Here is a 19208-nt window from a genome sequence, read left to right on the forward strand (position 1 = left end):
TGTCATTGGTTCTGTTTATGTGGTGGATTATGTTTATTGATTTGCATATGTTGAACCAGCCTTGCATCCCAGGGATGAAGCTGACTTGATCGTGGTGGATAAGTTTTTTGATGTGCTGCTGGATTAGGTTCACCAGTATTTTACTGAGGATTTTCGCATCGATGTTCATCAGGGATATTGGCCGAAAATTGTTTTTTTTTGTTGTGTCTCTGCCAGGCTTTGGTATCAGGATGATGCTGGCCTCATAAAATGAGTTGGGGAGGATTCCCCCTTTTTCTATTGTTTGGAATAGTTTCAGAACAACTTCTTCCTGGTTTAGACTTGGGAGAGTGTATGTGTCCAGGAATTTATCCAATTCTTCTAGATGTTCTAGTTTATTTGCATAGAGGTGTTTATAGTATTCTCTGATGGTAGTTTGTATTTCTGTAGGATTGGTGGTGATATCCCCTTTATCATTTTTTTATTTATTGTGTCTATTTGATTCTTCTCTCTTCTTAACTAGTCTGGCTAGCAGTGTATTTTGTTGATCTTTTCGAAAAACCAGCTCCTGGATTCAGTGATTTTTTGAAGGCTTTTTTGTGTTTCTATCTCCTTCAGTTCTGCTCTGATCTTAGTTATTTCTTGTCTTCTGCTAGATTTTGAATTTGTTTGCGGTTGCTTCTCTGGTTCTTTTAATTGTGATGTTAGGTTGTCAATTTCAGATCTTTCCTGCTTTCTTTTGTAGGCATTTAGTGCTATAAATTTCCCTCTACACACTGCTTTAAATGTGTCCCAGAGATTCTGGTACGCTGTGTTTTCATTCTCATTGGTTTCAAAGAACATCTTTATTTCTGCCTTCATTTCCTTATTTACCCAGTTGTCATTCAGTAGCATGTTGTTCAGTTTCCATGTAGTTGTGCAGTTTTGAGTGAGTTTCTTAATCCTGAGCTCTAATTTGATTGCACTGTGTTCTGAGAGACTATTATGATTTCCATTCTTTTGCATTTACTGAGGAGTATTTTACTTCCAGTTATGTGGTCAATTTTAGAATAATTGTGATGAGGTGCTGAGAAAAATGTATATTCTGTCGAATTGGGGTGAAGAGTTCTGTAGATGTCCATTAGGTCTGCTTGTTCCAGAGCTGAGTTCAAGTCCTGAGTATCTTTGTTAATTTTCTGTTTCGTTGATCTGTCTAATATTGACAGTGGGGTGTTAAAATGTCCCACTATTATTGTATGGGAGTCTAAGTCTTTTTGTAGGTCTCCAAGAACTTGCTTTATGAATCTGGGTGCTCCTGTATTGGGTGCGTGTATATTAAGGATAGTTAGCTCTTCTTGCTGCGTTGATCCCTTTCCCATTATGTAATGCCCTTCTTTGTCTCTTTTGATCTTTGTTGGTTTAAAGTCTGTTTTATGAGATTAGGATTGCAACTCCTGCTTTTTTTTACTTTCCATTTGCTTGGTAAATATTCCACCACCCTTTTATTTTGAGCCTATGTGTGTCTTTGCACGTAAGATGGGTTTCCTGAATACAGCACTCTAATGGGTCTTGACTCTATCCAATTTGCCAGTCTGTGTCTTTTAATTGGTCCAGTTAGCCCATTTACATTTAAGGTTAATATTGTTATGTGTGAATTTGATCCTGTCATTATGATGTTAGCTGGTTGTTTTGCCTGTTAGTTGATGCAGTTTCTTCATAGTGTCAATGTTCTTTACAGTTTATTATGGTTTTGCAGTGGATGGTATGAGTTGTTCCTTTCCACGTTTAGTGCTTCCTTCAGGAGCTTTTGTAAGGCAGGCCTGGTGGTGACAAAATCTCTCAGCATTTCCTTGTCTCTAAAGGATTTTATTCCTCCTTTGCTTAGGAAGCTTAGTGTGGCTGGATATGAAATTCTGGGCTGAAAATTTTTTTCTTTAAGAATGTTGAATATTGGCCCCTACTCTCTTCCAGCTTGCAGGGTTTCTGCCAAGAGATCCGCTGTTAGTCTTTGTGTGTAACCTGACCTTTCTCTCCGGCCCCTTAACATTTTTTCCTTCATTTCAACCTTGCTGAGTCTGACGATTGTGTGTCTTGGAATTGCTCTTCTCAAGGAATATCTTTGTGGTGTTCTCTGTGCTTCCTGAATTTGAACGTTGGCCTGCCTTGCTAGGTTGTGAAAGTTCTCCTGGATAATATCCTGAAGAGTGTTTTCCAACTTGGTTCCATTCTCCTCATCACTTTCAAGTACACCAATTGAACATAGATTTGGTCTGTTCACATAGTCCCATATTTCTTGGAGGCTTTTCTTGTTCCTTTTTATTCTTTTTCCTCTAATCTTGTCTTCTCTCTTTATTTCATTAATTTGATCTTCAATCACTGATATCTTTTCTTCTGCTTGATTGATTCAGCTATTGAAACTGTGTATGCTTCACAAAGTTCTCGTGCTGTGTTTTTCAGCTCCATGAGGTCATTTATATTCTTCTCTGCACTGGTTATTCTAGTTAGCAATTTGTCTAACCTTTTTTTCAAGCTTCTTAGCTTCCTTGCATTGGGTTAGAACATGCTCCCTTAGCTCGGAGGAGTTTGTTATTACCCACCTTCTGAAGCCTACTTCTGTCAATTCATCAAATTCATTCTCCATCCAGTTTTGTTCCCTTGCTGGTGAGGAGTTTTGATCCTTTGGAGGAGAAGAATCATTTGGGTTTTGGAATTTTCAGCCTTTTTGCACTGGTTTCTCTCCATCTTTACGAATTTAATCTACCTTTTGCCTTTGATGTTGGTGACCTTCGGATGAGGTCTTTGAGTGGACGTGCTGTTCCTTTCTGTTTGTTAGATTTCCTTCTGACAGTCAGGCCCCTCTGCTGCTGGTCTGCTGGAGTTTGCTGGAGGTCCACTCCTGACCCTGTGTGCCTGGGTATCACCAGTGGAGGCTGCAGAACAGCAAAGATTGCCACCTGATCTTTCCTCTGGAAGCTTCGTCCCAGAGCGGCACCTGCTAGATGCCAGTCAGAGCTCTCCTGTATGAGGTGTCTGTCGGCCCCTACTGGGAGGTGTCTGCCAGTCAGGATACACAGGGGTCAGGGACCCACTTGAGGAGACAATCTGACCCTTAGCAGAGTTTGAATGCTGTGCTGGGAGGTTCACTACTCTTCAGATCTGTCAGGCGGGGATGTTCAAGTCTGCTGAAACTTCACCCATAGCTACCCCTTTCCCCAGGTGCTCTGTCCCAGGGAGATGGGAGTTTTATCTCTGAGTCCTTGACGGGGGCTGCTGCCTTTTTTTCAGAAATGCCCTGCTCAGAGAAAAGAAATCTGGCAGTCTGGCCACAGCAGCCTTGCTGAGCTGCAGTGGGCTCCCCCCAGTTCGAAATTCCCAGTGGCTTTGTTTACACTGTGAGTGTAAAACGGCCTACTCAAGCCTCAGCAATTACGGATGCTCCTATCCCCACCAAGCTCGAACATCCTGGGTCAATCTCGGACTGCTGCTGTGCTGACAGCGAGAATTTCAAGCCAGTGGATCTTAGTTTGCTGGGCTCTGTGGGGGTGGAACCTGCCGAGCCAGACCACTTGGCTCCTTGGCTTCAGTACCCTTTCCAGGGGAGTGAAGAGTTTTGTCTCGCTGGTGTTCAAGGTGCCCTGGGGTATGGAAAAAAAGAACTCCTGTAGCTAGTTCGATGTCTGCCCAAATGGCTCCCCAGTTTTTTGCTTGAAACCCAGGGGCCTGGTGGGGTGGGCACCGGAGGGGATCTCCTGGTTTGTGGGTTGCGAAGAAAATTCCCCTACCCTTTGTGCTTCCTGGGTGAGGTGACACACCACCCTGCTTTGGCTCGCCTTCTGTGGGCTGCACCCACTGTCCAACCAGTACCAATGAGATGAACTGGGTACCTCAGTTGGAAATGCAGAAATCACCTTCCTTCTGTGTCAATCTATCTAGGAGCTACAGACCGGAGCTGTTCCCATTCAGCCATCTTGCCAGCAATCGTGAATGTTTTTTCTATCTTAAACCTAGCTAGGGTATACATTCCTGGTGGCCCATTATACTATTATCTGTACTTTTGTCTCTATTTGAAAATACCCATTAATTATGTTCAAGAGAAACCATCCCACTGGGGAACATTTAGAATATTTTTTGAAGTATTAGGAAGAAATATCATACATTATCTCAGGACCAAGATGGTGACCTTGATGGATTTTATAAAGTACTCATTTGGAAAACAAGCTATAAACCTATCCACCTTGTGTATACCTATTATACCATCTAAATTGGTTATTTATACTTAATAATTGTGGCAAATTATAGAGGTATTAATATAAAATATGTATTTTGTGAACTTTAATGATAATTTTTTAGATAGATTGAAAATTAATCAAAACAATTAATGAAAATTTATCGACTATTTTCTAAGTTCACATCACAAGGTATTGTGTCAGTAAGAAGAATTTTGTCTGTGCTGATATACAATCTTTAAAATAAATTGACTGTAAAGATGTTCTTGAAGGTCGCAATATATCTAGACAGTTTACCCTTGGGGAAAAACACATCACTTTGTAAGATCAACTGATGGAATAAATAGCTAGGAAAATGTAAACTGTGAAGAAGCAAAATGTAAGAAACTGAAAGACTGAGGGAACTGGCAGAGGAAACTGAGGGAAGAATCCATCCACCTCAACAGCCGTCGTGGTGGCAGGTAACAGACTGACTCAGCCTGGATACATTTTACAAGTTAATACTGGCTCAGGAGGCTGTGTGCGTGGCAATATTGTGGTAGTTGTTATATTATTTTGGCAGAAGGTGAAACAGAAAACCAGGAAAGAAAAATGTGAATTGTAATTTTGGCTAATTGTTCGTGTTCTCACGGGAACCAGAACAGGTTGACCATTAGTCTGCAATACCTTGAGAACCTAAAGTTGTGCCTCCCTCTCTCATTTGGAAAGTCTAATGTGTAAGAATTAGTTACAGGAAGGAAGGAAACCCTGTGGAGACCCTGTTGCCTTCCCAAACTTCTCATGTGTGGTCTGTATGTGTGTGTATGTTTATGTGTAGCTGTTCACAATATCATAACAAGCTCTTCAATGCAAAGGAAAAAGACTATTTCTCTCTCTATATAAAAGGAGATTCCATCGTACTTCTTACTTCATTAAGGATATACAAATTAAACTATTCAGTCTGATAGGTAAGGCCTGCTATAACTCGTTTCTCCAGTTGTGTCTTGGACCTCCCCGTAAGAACTTGTTCTGAGCAGATAGATCTTTTCCTGAACCCTACCCTCAGTCCCATCTTGTTCATGTTTGCTTCCATTTCTTTTTTCCAAAGAAATTGACTTGAATTATGATGTTCTCCCTGACTTTTCTTATGCTATCTACATTCTCCCGTTCTTCTGACCTGGTTGAAGTCTGTGGTTGTTTTTGTCTTTTGTTTCTTTGCATTGTTGACTCACAATCAAATTGCCCAGGGGGCATAATCACACTGTCATTCGGAGCAGATACTACTAGCTAATATTTTACAGGACAGATCTAGGTCATGTGGAATAAACTACTTCAAATTATTTCCTTTTCATCTCAAAATGCCTTTTTACAGTATATTCACTTATCTTATTCTCTCCTCCAGCTTTCCAAAAAAAAAAAAAAAAGGTGTCAATTGAAAGAGAAAACTGGCCCAACTACCTCAGCCTACATCATAATAAACTGCCAAAAGTGAGAATGCTGAAGTTGAGTGTGTCCCTATAGTGGAAGAACACTGAGTTATACTAATCACAAGTCTTGAGTTTCAGCACCGGTTCAGTCCATTTTTATTAGTGTCAGACTTGGTAAGATGCTTACTCTCCCAGTGTTCTCCACAGTTCCCCCATCCTGAAAATAAAACCATAATAATAAAAAACAGTATATTTGACCCTGTTATTCTCTCAAGATACTATCCTAGCGTTTTCTTTTCTTATAAAAACAAATGTCTCAAAGATTGTCCTGCTTGTTGCCTTCCCACTTCTCAGCTCACTTTCTTCTCACTTCTCATTGCCTTCTCACTCCTCACCCTGGTAACTTGGCTTCTGTTTCCATCACAAAACTCAAGTCTTCTCAACTTCTCTTTTTTACATCTCTGGAGAACTTCTGATCTCTAACATCTGTAGCTCTCCCAATCTCCTCCCCCCACATTTCAAAATATTTGTTCTCACTCTATCATTCTACAAAAATGATAGCAAATCTCCTGTACCAGTCACCGTGCTAAGTGCTGGATGCAGTCATGGTCTCTATCCTCATGTTGCAATGGAGCCTAGTGGCAAAGACAGACATTAAGTATGAGAATATTTGATCTCATCTGGTTTGTCCTTTGAGGAAGTGACAGTTGGCACGAAGTATGAGTACAGTAAAGGTAACGAAGGAGGGTGTTGAGGAGAATGGTGTCCCTGTGAGTGGACATAGTGAAAAGTTCAGGGTCAGGAGGGAGTATGGCATGTGTGAGGATTTTAAAGAAGAATGAAAAATTGAGAAATGGAGACAATTTGAAAAGGAAGGAAGAGACTAGACCATGCCAGACATAGTAATCTACATTAAGGGGTCTGTCTTTAATTTTAAGGCAATGGGGTGCCATTGTTTAACTGTATGTGTGTGTGTGTGCGTGCGTGCATGCATGTGTGTGTGACAGAGAGAGGAAAGAAAGGAAGGAAGGAAGGAAGGAAGGAAGGAAGGAAGGAAGGAAGGAAGAAAGAAAGAAAGAAAGAAAGAAAGAAAGAGAGAGAGAGAAAGGGAAAGAGAGAAAGAGAGGAAGAAAGGAAGAAAGAAAAAAGAAAAGAAAGAAAGAAAGAAGAAAGAAAGAAAGAAGAAAGAAAGGGAAAGAGAAAGAGAGGAAGAAAGGAAGAAAGAAAAAAGAAAGAAAGAAAGAAAGAAAGAAAGAAAGAAAGAAAGAAAGAAAGAAAGAAAGAAAGAAAGAAAGAAAGAAAGAAAGAAAGAAAGAAAGAAGGAAACAGATGCTATGTTTAGAAAAGATCACTGTGGCTAAAGTCTGGAACATTGATAGATGGATTGGAGAGAGGATACAATTAAGAGAAGACTGTACATCCTGGCAACAAATGATACTTTCCGTGGTGAGGATAGAGAGAAGTAGACAGATGCCAGAGATACCATGTAATATCAACAGGTCTTGATGATGGCGGGATGAAGGAGAGGGATATCATGGACAACTCCTTCATTTCTGCCTGATGGAGAGTGGATAGTTCTCCAACTGCTCCTTCAGTTGATCCCCAAGTGTAGATGCCCCTCAATGTGCTATTCTCAACTCTTTCTTCTTCCTACACTTTCTCCCTTAGTAGTTCTTCAATTTCTAGGCTTAACATCCCAATTCTACAAGATGTTACCCAAACTTACAATGCTATTTACTCCAGAGATCACATACTGGTAGCCCATTTGAGAGATATCTATGCTTCATTATCCTGTGATTTTTTAATTAAAAAATATGAATTATGAAAGATTTAGAAGTCAGAATTTTCATATAAAATTTGCATTTGAAACTCTTTTAATAATTGGAAGCTCCATCAACACTGAACCCATATTCTTCATGTCAACAGTTCGTCAGAACTGAGTGACAGCTGACCCTTTTAGCAAGCATTTTCCACTTTGCTGTAGTCCCTGACATTTGGGCACCTGGCCACCACATTTATTGAGTTTTTGTTTGGTCATCCCAGGCACTAGCCTTTAAACCTCAGCTTTAGTCCAATCACCTTAGAATGTAGAACACTTACCCAGCATCATACGGCTGAAAACTGCAGCAATGTCAAAATCCCACGCTCATTCTACTCCCTGTCCTGAATCACACAATTGCTGAACAAAGCATCCCATCAGTTGGCAGTTAGCACTATCACAATTGCTAGGCTAAGGTGTTTGACCAGTTTTTTCTTTGAAGTACTGTAGGCAGTTTCTGTCCACATATTTTAATTCCTTGCAGCACAACTTGTTTTTTATTAACACAAAAATTACATATATTTTACATTGTGAAGAGTCTAAATATTGCTGTATAAAAGCTTGCTAATATCATTATTCTTTCTTCTTTCTAATTTTCTTCTAGAACTCTTGGAACGGTCTTTAGCCCTTTTAAACAAAAGTCAACAACTCACTGACTTCATAGAAAAATTCAAGTGTGAAGGACCTAATGTGAATCCTGAGTTGATTCAGGGAGCTCATAGCAGCTGTCTGAAGATTGACAGCCTTCTTGAACTTCTACAAGACAGGAGAAGACAGTTAGACAAGTACTTGAAGCAACAGTGGCAAGAATTGAGTCAGGTTCTGCAGATATGTCAGTGGGACCAACGAGAAAACCAGGTAACCCAAAGGGGCATTGGATGATGTTCCAGTCTCAACTGATTAGTTGTTATATGGATTAACCATTCCCTGGGGCAGTTCGTCAGTCTTCATGGTCAAATCCTTTGGTCTTTGGTCCAAAAAGCTTTCATCCAAACTACCATGTTATTTTTCCCTGTAAGTAATATAAAATCAAATGTATGCATTTTTTCATTATACTGTTGATTTTATAAATGAGAGAACACCTGTGGGTAGTTTTGAGAATGAATGTATTCTATTGTCGGATTCTTCCTTCCTTCCAGGTCACTACTTTTAGACATGTTTCTTTAACATTTTGAAATGTTAATTGCAATTTTCTTAAAAGTTGAAGAGGCATGATGCTGCCAAATTGTGCTAGATTGCTGCTTACATCAGTAAAAAAAGTCTGTCAGCCCAAAATAGAGATAATGTTCTTAGAAGAGTAGTTTGATGCCAATCAAGAAATATGACCTTGGCCCATAGCTGCAGGATCTGTGGTCAGAGGGCTTTGGGGGTTGATGAGTTTGTAGGCTCATTAGAGCTCATTACCCAGGCTGCGAGCACATTTCTGATGGGTTGTCAATGTGCTTGACATGGATTTCTTCTGCTACAATTATTTGATGCGAAGAGTGGGCAGAACTCTCTTTGCAAACCCCCAACTCAAATAAGTGAGAAGTTTATCACAACACTTCTGATTGTCTTAATTCCATGTTTAAATCTGTACAGATTAAGTGAAAGGAATTTTTAGGGAGAAATTATGTGGAGGGAGGTCTCCTGGCCTAGATACACAGGAAAGAGGTTTTTCCATATGTTTAATATTATTGCTCCATCCAAATTGAAGAGACATTCATATATTTGGAAGCGCATATGAATCCAGAAGAAACTGGTTCTTATTTCAAGCTGGAAAAATGAGAGCCTAAATGATGATCAGCCTTTCAATTAATACTTATTGAGCACCTACTATGTACCAGTTCCTATCATAAGTGTTGGGGATATACTAGACCACAAGAAGGTGCCTTTTTCCTCTAGGAAATTTTCTTCTAATTCAATGTTTCTCAACCTTCACACTATTGACATTTGGTGCTAGGTAATTCCTGGTTGTGGGAGGCTGTCCTGTCCAGCACACTCTAGGATACTGAGCAGCATTGCTGGCCTCTACCAACGAGATACCAGTACAACATCCCCAGTTGTGAAACACCAGAACTGTCTCTAGACATTGCCAAATGTCCCCTGGGGGACAAAATTACCCCCAGTTAAGAACCATTGTTCTAATGTGATGAGGACTTATAATAAACAAATGATGAGTACAATGATAAACCTGATGATGAAATCGAATAACGTAATGAATTTTGACATGTGTTGGTCAACTTTTCATCAAAGAAGGAATCGAAGAAGCCTCTCCGAGAAAGTGGCATAGAGCAGAGACCCAAATGTAGATGTCAGTCATGTATTCTCCTGCTTGCATTTGGTTGCCATTGCCCTCTAAGTCACCATACACTTTCTAAGCTACCTTGCTTTTATCATTTTACACTGACTGCCGCCCGCTCCTCCTGTTCTGCTTCTGCTGTGCTTGACCTGCGGACTCTGCTCTAGCCATTATACACTCTGACATGCACTTTCACATGCTCATTTCCCAAAGCATTATCGTCCAATGCAAAGGTCTTTTCCTGATGACTCTGGCATAACAAGGAGGAAATTAATCCTCAGGACAAGAAACTTAAAATTGTAAGACAACTGTTTCCAAAGTTCTTTGTCCTTCCGAGCATGAGTGGGTGTATTTTAGCTCCCTTGCTCCTCTCTGTCTGTCTCTGCCCTAATCCTGACCAGCCACCATGTTCCCAGAGCTACTATCCCCTTAAAGGAACCTTCCTTTTATCTCTTCATTCTTGTGTTTACAACCCCAAGCCCCTGCCTCTAGTGCTTCCAAAAATACATTAAAAACTCCTCTTGCTTTATCATACAGAGAAGTATTTGTATTTTAAACCTCAACATCTCTTATCTGGATTAACACAGAGACCTTCTGTCTCCAAAAAAATAAAGCCTCTTCAAAGAGGCTTCCCAAACAGAACAATTTCCCAATAATGAGAAAATAGCTACAGTAATTTTATTTATTTTTAAAACAGTAATTTTGCCTTTCTGCCCCATGACTATGGCAGTAATCATCCACTTGAATCCTCTGTAGTAAAAAGAAAAGAAAAAAATCACCTGAAAATTTAGAAGATTCAAAATGAACATTCTAACTCGGCCACATTCTTAAAGGAAATCTAAATCCCTTGCTAAACCTGGAAAGCAAAAATATATTTGCTAATAAATTAAGTAAGGTATAGTAGAAGATTTCTGACTTGGTAAGTTCTCTAACTTATGGGGTCTCATTTTGTTTTAGAGGTGAATGCTTTTGGGAGGGGTGCTTTTTAAAAAGTAAAGTTTATTTTTTAGAGATCTTTTAGGTTCACAGAAAAATTGAGAGAAAGGTACAGAGATTTCTTATATGTTCCCTGCCCCAACACGTGCAGTTTCTCTCTTTATCAGCATCTCCCCTCAGAATAGCTTGTTTACAATCAATGGGCCTACAGTGACACATCACTATCACCCAAAGTCCACAGTTTACAGGAAGGTTCACTCTTGATGATGTACATTCCAAATGTCCAATTCCACGTACATATGGGTTTGAACAAATGTGTAATGACATGCATCCACCATCATAGCATCATGGAAACCATTTTCACTGCCCTAATAATCCCCTGTGCTCTGCTTATTCATTGCTCCCTTCCCTCTAACCTCTGGTAAACACTAATCTTTACTGTTCCCATAGTTTTGCCTTGTCCATAATGTCATATAGTTAGAATCATACAGGACTTTTCAGATTGGCGTTTTTCATTTAGTAATATGCATTTAAGTTTCCTCCATGTCCTTTCATGGCTTGATAGCTCATTTATGCTTAGCGCTAAATAATATTCTAGACAACTCTGGGCAAAGCAGGGAGACCCTGTCTCTACAAAAAATTTTTTAAAGTAGACAGGTGTGATGGTGTGTACCTGTGATCCCAGCTACTCAGGAGGCTGAAGTCGGAGGATCCCTTGACTCTGGTAGGTTGAGACTGCAGTGAGCCATGATTATGCTACTACACTCCAGTCCAGGTGATACAGAGCAATACTCTGTCTCAAATAACATAAATAAATCAATAAATCAATAAATATCCCATTGTCTGCATTTACCACAGTTTGTTCATCCATTAATCTACTGGCATCTTAGTTACTTCCAAATTTTGGCAATTATGAATAAAGCTGTTGTGGACATCCATGTGCAGCTTTTTATGTGAACATAAGTTTTCAATTTATATAGATAAATACCAAGGAACTCGATTGCTGGATCATATGGCGAGAGTGTGTTTAGTTTTTTAAGAAACTGCTAAACTATTTTTCAAAGAGGCTGTACCATTTTGGATTCCCACCAGCAATGAATGAGCGTTCCTGTTGCTCTACATCCTTGTCAGCATTTGGCATTGTCAGTGTTCCAGATTTTGACCACTTTGATAGCTGTGTTGTGGTATCTCATTGCTGTTTTAATGGGCCTCATCTTTAAATTGGGAATAATACTTAAATCACAGAGTTGTTATAAGGATTAAATGAAATAATGTGCAAAACATGTAGCACAATGCGTAGCATTTTAAGAGGTACTTAATAAATATTAGTTTCTTTGCCCTCCCTCTCTGTGGTTAAACCTTACAACTTATGAAAGCTTTCTCATTCAGCCCAGATTCTTTCCCCCGGATGTAGCATTACTGTTGTCATACATGTCTAGGTCTCTTAATACTGTTTAGTTATTGGAGGCTGTTACAAGTATGGTTAGGATTTAAGAATGCACATTCGTGGTTAAGGGAATGAGGCTCTCGTTTAGACTCCATTCCTAACAGCACTTGAACAAAAATTAATTATAATAAGAATAATCAACATTATAGTAAATATAACCAGTCAATAAACAAGATAGTCATTTCCTTAAACATAAAATTTAGGCTCTTAGGCTGGGTGTGGTGGTGAATGCTTATAACACCAGCACTGTGGGAGGTGAGATTGCTTAAGCAATCTCTGTCTCAAAAAGAAAAATAATAATAATGATAATAATAAACAGAAGTTTAGGAAAACTGAACAACTCAGGTGAGATAATTTGTGCTTATACATACCTGGACTTTAAAGTGATTCCTTTTTCATATAATTATCAACAGAGTAAGCAGGCAGATTGCTTGAGCCCGGGAGTTCGAGACCAGCCTGGGTGACATGGCAAAACCCTGTATCTACAAAACACACACACACACACACACAAATGAGCCAGGCATGGTGCCATGCTCCTGTAGTCCCAGATACTTGGGAGACTGAGATGGATGGGTGGCTTGAGCCCAAGAGGCCAAAGCTGCAGTGAGCCAAGATTGCACCATTGCATTTCAGCCTGGATGACAGAGTAAGACCCTCTGTCTCAAAAAATAAAATAAAAATAAAATTTGGACTCTGAATCTTAAAACACCTATGTGACATTTTCTCTTGTTAACAGCAGTGACAGCAGTTGGAGTAGTTAGTTAATAAAGCTAAGTATTGTCTCTTTATGTTGGTAAGAGTACAGATCCTGGGGCCAGACTGTTAGCTGGGTTCAAATCCTAGCTTCACCACTTACTGGCTGAGTAACAGCAATTATTTAACTTCCCTGAGGCTCAGTTTTCTGTAAAAATATGAATAATAATACCAACTACTATCTTAGTGTTAGCAGTTGTTACCATCATGTCTGAAAAAGATGGTGAAGGCCCGACATGTTACATACTCTCCCCACTCCTCGCCCCGCAATGTCATGCTCAGATGACGATTGGTCTCAGATTGAAGACCAGTTTTATTATTTGAGTTCACAGGATGTGATAAAATAAAAGTCGCTTTAATAATGTTAACAGCTACCCTTTTCAACGGGCACTGAAATGATAGTTTAAAACAAAAAGTAGTATCTTTTTTTCTGCTTGTGATTTTAAAATGCTTCTTTGTTAAAATGTAGCGATCACCCTCCATGCAGATTGCTACTGGAAATTTGGCATACTGCTACCTTCTAGACTTTTATTCAAGTGTGAGCATAGTCACAGGCACACACATTTATTATAAAAAACTAAACAAACAAATGAAAATTAATTGAATTAGCCTATATATACTGTATTACAACCTGTTTTTTTGTTAAATTGAAAACAATCAGAAACATATTCTGTGTTTAAGTAGAGCAATTAATTTTAATAAGTGTGTAGTATTCTGCTATTTGAATATAAAACAATTTAAACAGTATTTTATTAATAAGGAGATAGATTTGCTTTGATTTCTTAATATTATAAACAATAATTAATGCTTACTCTGTTGATAATTATATGAACAAGGAATCACTTTAAAGTCCAGGTATGTATAAACAGAAATTATCTCACCTGAGTTTTTCAGTTTTTCTGAACTTCTGTTTATTATTGTTATTATTATTTTTTTTCTTTTTGAGACAGAGTCTCATTCTGTCACCCAGGCTGGAGAGCAGTGGCACAATCTCAACTCACTACAACCTCCACCTCCAGGGTTCAAGCAATTTTCGTGCCTCAGCCTCCCGAGTAACTGGGACTACAGACACCCGCCACCACGCTGGCTATATGTTTTGCATTTTAGTAGAGACGGGGTTTCACCATGTTGCCCAGGATGGTCTTGAACTCCTGGGCTCAAGTGACCTGCTGGTCTTGGCCTCCCAAAGTGCTGGGATTACAGGCATGAGCCACTGTGCCCGGCCTGAATGTTCTAAAGTGTTGTTGATGGTACAATGGTGAAGAATTGCAGCAGGGACACTGAGCTGAGTGTCACTCAGTTCGCAATTTGGGTTTTATAGTTATCATGTTCTTGAATGATCTACCTGATAATTCTAGAACATATGGAACCACATTTCATTGGAGGGCAAAGGTTTTTTTTTTTTTTTTTTTTTTTTTTTTTTTTTTTTTTTTTGTCAGTTCTGTCTTATTTTAAGTGAACACAGGAGCTATCAATCTTTACATTAATGAAATATCAACTTTGTCAATCATTTTAACCAATTAAGAAAAAGGGAAATTAAGTAAAGAAATAGGGCAAAGATTACTGATGAATACTAATGTGGATGTCTGAATATGTGATGTGTCTTCTCTCGTAAGGGCCATTTAAAAGATACATTTAGTGCTTCTCTGTTTCTGAGTGCTGTGGCCTAATGCTTTTGAACTATAATAGTTCAGCTAATTCTCCTTTGGAAAAGAAATTAAGTGACCAGCATGATGGGGACTTAGGATTCACATCAATTGCAGGAAAACAGTAAATGAAAACCACATACTTTCCTATCTTAATTGGGATGTGATCGCCTCATACAGATAATTATAGCATGTTCTTTCATCATTGTTTTTCAGATGTAAAAATGAACTCTTGTTTTACATTTAAAGATAAGCAGCTGACCTTTCTTTTCAGCTCCAGCAGCATCTTATTTTGTCGATAATCTGCCTCATTAATGAAAATCAGAAGCAGCTTGAAGTACTTCGTGCATAATTAATTATCTTGGCAAGAAGATTTATGAATGTAATTTTTCTCAATTGCTCCAATCAGGCATAAGTGAGACAAACAAATATATTAAAACTAAGCTATTCATGGTCTGTGTGTACAAGACAGTGTCAAGGACGTCTAGGAGAATTAAGACATGAGGGCAGACAATCTGTTTTTACTACCCAGATCACATATGGGTTATACATCTTTAGGGGCAGGAAGGATAATAGAATTCACATCAGAAGGTTTTGTGGTTTTATAATTTGAGTAAAATGTGTATCATAATCATGCAGTATATTCCTTGTCAATGGGCAATTTAAACGATATTAAAGATGACATATATGAGCATAGCCTCTGGGCACCAATCTTGTGTCTGGTGGACATCTGTAAAACTGTGCACCCATACAGGCACATGTGAGTGTATTCTCTTATATAGGATGCCGCCTTCTAACTAGGATTTAGAACTTGAATGATTAAACAGCTTAAATGCATAATTTTGAAAGTCCTTCTCTGGAAGTTCCTTGACTTACCTGAGCTTCTTATCTATTGCTTTGGAAATTTTGAAATGGAGATACTAAACCTATCACCAAGAGATTTTGTGAAAAATAAATGAGAAGGTGTGAGTGAAAATACTTTGAAACATTTACATCAACAAAACGTCAGTCCTGGTCCCATGATTGTGACGACGCATAATGAGCCTCTTCAATTGCATTCTTGAGTGTATCTTTCATATTCCAAGAGGTGGTATTCCTGGATAAAGAGTGTTATTCCCAAAAGTGGAAATTGGGGGTTGATAGAATGTGAACAAGTTTTAAGTCCCATGATCCATCTGTCAAATTACCCCCACAAAAGTTGTTTAAATTTGACTCCAACTAGTTGGAGTTGAGTACTAGTTCCCACCATATTGGTCAGTCTTGAGCATTACCTTTTATTTTCATGTTTGCAAATCTGGTCTTGTTGTTTAACTTAGTATTTCCTAAATCTCTAGTGATTGCATTAAAAATACATGCATTTGCATCTCTCAATAAATGTGAGCTGCTGCCTCAAAAAAAAAAAAAAAAAAAAAAGGAAAAGAAGTCCTCTGAAGGCAGCTTTCATACGTTGGCTGGCATAAGGCCAAAATAAGGGTTGCATTATTTTGGTGACACTGGTATCAAACCGTTGGGTCAGTAACAGGTATAAATGACTGTCCCACTGTCCACAGATGAAAATTTATCACAGAATTTCATTTTGGTATGCAGTCTGTCTCTAGAATTCTCTCTAGGGCACGCCAACAGTAAATGCGAAAGATCTGATAGTATTTGTAGAAGGATCATGTAATTTTGACAGGAAAAAAAACCTTTTCTAACTGGAATGTATGCGAATGACTATTGCTTCCAATGGCACTGCAGTTCAAAGGTTGAAACAGAGGGACTCTGGTGCAGATGGCATGGATACCAGTCCTAGCTTTTACATTTACTAGGTATGTGGTTTTGGGCCAGTTACTTGGCCTCTGTGCCTTTTTCTATAAAATGGGGATAATAACAGTATCTACCTATAGATTTATTGTAAAAATAAAAAATATACATTTTAAAATGCTTTGAGCACAGCTTGGCATATTGTAGGTGCTCAATACTTTTCAAATGTTCGCCATATCACTACATACTTTGGTGGTCACTTTCTGACCTTTACTGGATAATCACTAGCCTACAAAATCAGACACACTGGCCACATCCCACACCAATTCCATAAACCACTAGATAGTCTTAACTTTCTAAAATGTTCTGATATGAACAGGGCATAAATACCATTTCATGTCTTTATATCCAGTCTAGTTTACTCAAAAGGTCAGCTTTAGCTGGAAGATAGAGTTTAAAACCAATTTTCCACTTCTTAAGTTTCTCCGCCCTTTAGCTATTTCTTTAGGTCACTTATACTTATTATAGTTGATTACATTTTCATTAAATTAGGTCATTCCTGTATACTGTTCAGTTGAACTGATGGCTTACCAACATTTTGGTTATTGAAGCCCCCAAGTAGGTTGGTAAGGGGGATGGGGACACACACTGTGACCACATTCACTCTCAGAAGTGATGTGTGTGTGTGCTCCCTGGGGAAGGCTCTGTGGTTGCTTCTAATCCTCATGCCCATTGTATGACAGAATTAGCTGTTGCTGCCTATCTGCTAAGCCCTGGGGCTGCCTGTGGGTCTCCTTTTACCTCTCTAAGCTCTTTTCCTTCCCTACCCCTGGTGTTTGTCCCTGGTGATCATTGGCTTCTCTTTTCTCCTGCCACCATACCAAACTAGCCAGGGAGTAGAAATCATTTTCCCCTCTTCCCTCATTCTCGTGATCCAATCCCAAAGACAACCCAAAAGGATGAATTAATTTTAATGCATATTGTAGGGAGACTCTTAAGCAAACAATAAATGGCATGCTTTAAAAAGATGAAGACATCTTTTAAAATTTACCAGTTATTTATTCTGTCTATATGACAGTTTCTGATTCATTGTTTTTCCCAGCAACCAGAGGTTCAGGCCAAAACTTTGGTAGGAAATCCATTAAGCTGCCTGACCTAGGAAATGGGAAGGTAAAATGAAAATGTCAAACTTTGGTCCCACTCCTAAGTAGCTCTGTACTGTCTGTCGGTCCGTCTCTCACTCCCTTTATCTTACACACACAATGAATATAATTGGCTGAAGATCACTTAGGGTGGAATTTTAAGTTATATTGGGAAAACCATGCCTTCGATATCTTTGGCAGGGATACACATTGCCAAGACACTGGATGGGGCTGTTTCCTCTCCTGAAAAACAATTTCTTTCCACTGCTCGGGAAGTTATTTTCAATGAGTCAGAGGTAATGTTAGAAATAAAATTTAAGTCCAGAGACTTCTACTGTACTGATTTTGTCCATTGGACGAAATAACTTTCCATCCATTAAGTAGTTGGAAGTAAAGAGCCTACCTAAACACAAATAATTGTTGTGGGCAATGTTAAGAAGGGAAGTCCTTACTGCCTTTTTTTTAAATGAAATATAGATGTGAGAAGAGAAATTATATGCTAACACAAGTCAGAATAGTTAAATACATAAAATTATTATTCTAGACAGGAAAAAGGATTGTATGTAAAGCTGTTCATAAAGTAACAAGTTTTGCCTTAAAATAACATATTTTAGCTTTCCTACTGCCCCTCAATAGAGAATACCGGGATTTGATACTGGAATTTGTTGAGGAGATACAGATACCTTCCAGTTGATTTCAGTAATTCACAAAGGGCTCCCAAATTCTGCAGAAGAAAATTGTGAGCATTGTCCTCCTGGAATCTCTAAGTCCAAATAGTACCAGGCCAATAACTAGATCAGTCCCAGAATACATCTAAAAATGGAAACCCAATCCACGTTTTTGGCAGTAATTGTTTTTTTCTGCCCTCCTCCCAAGTCTGCAGGTGCAAACATCAGCAACACAGCTTTAGCATCTCTTCTAATGTGCATTAGAATCACCTAGTGGACCAAACAGATATTTCAAATCTGGTTATTGCTAGTTAAGTCCAGAGCTCATTTGACTGTATTGTCTAATACAAAATACAACTGGTTCCTCTACTGTAAAAAAAGAAGAAAAAAACCCAAAGCCCTATGGAAACATGCCTTCAAAATCAAAGCAGGCATTAGAACTGTCACCTGTGACCATCAACTACAGTTGAAAGCATTTCTCTGTATGTGTGTATTTTGGTAATTGCAAGAGAGACGGTCAAAAGTCTTGGGTTAAAGAAGATAAATAACTGATGCTTTTTTCCTTTATCAGTTTTTTGTCCTTAATAGAACCTGGTTATTCAGCAAGTTCTGCACGTGGAAAAGAAAATGAAAGTAATTTGATGAGATTTTCATCTCCCCTTAAGCATTTCTGTTAAGGTGGTTTGAATTGCTTATTGCTAGTTCACCTCCTCCAGCATAATAAAGATAAAAAAGATCTGATTTCAGATTGTAGAACAAATTGCAGAAAAATAAGCTGCAGTGGTTTATGACATTCTGATGCACTGCTTTGGGCTGCAGCAGAAGTTCACCTTCTTGATGCCTCCATTGTTTATCCTTGACCATCAGAGAGGATTTTCTATTGCTTGCATGCCCCATCTTTCAGTCCTATCTTTGGCACATGTCATTTGAGAAGTGAAATTCTCAGCCTGCTCTTGCTGTCACCACTGCCCACAGCTGGCATCTTGCTCTCAGGGACTCCTTCTGACAGGCCTGACCCACACATTCATTCTCCTCTCTAATGAACTATTTTCACTGAGCCCCTGATTGTATACAGGACCTAATTCGGTGTTAAAATTGGGTTCTATAACCATAGCTTTGCATTTTGGTTTTTATTTTAAGAATGTTCATAAATATAGCCTAATGAGATATATATAGGCCACTT

The 19208-nt window shown here is 38.8% G+C and overlaps 1 protein-coding gene across 1 annotated transcript in view; it reads left to right on the top strand.

Annotated features, from left to right (window-relative positions):
* Positions 1-19208, top strand: part of CCDC141 (coiled-coil domain containing 141) — a 215293-nt gene that overhangs the window by 78155 nt on the left and 117930 nt on the right. Inside the window, 1 exon segment of the mRNA XM_017868275.1 lies at positions 8014-8267. Within this exon segment, the coding sequence (XP_017723764.1) occupies positions 8014-8267 (254 nt within the window).

The sequence above is a fragment of the Rhinopithecus bieti genome, unplaced genomic scaffold, assembly GCF_001698545.2.
Source record: "Rhinopithecus bieti isolate Rb0 unplaced genomic scaffold, ASM169854v2 scaffold_3062, whole genome shotgun sequence".
NCBI lineage: Eukaryota > Metazoa > Chordata > Mammalia > Primates > Cercopithecidae > Rhinopithecus > Rhinopithecus bieti.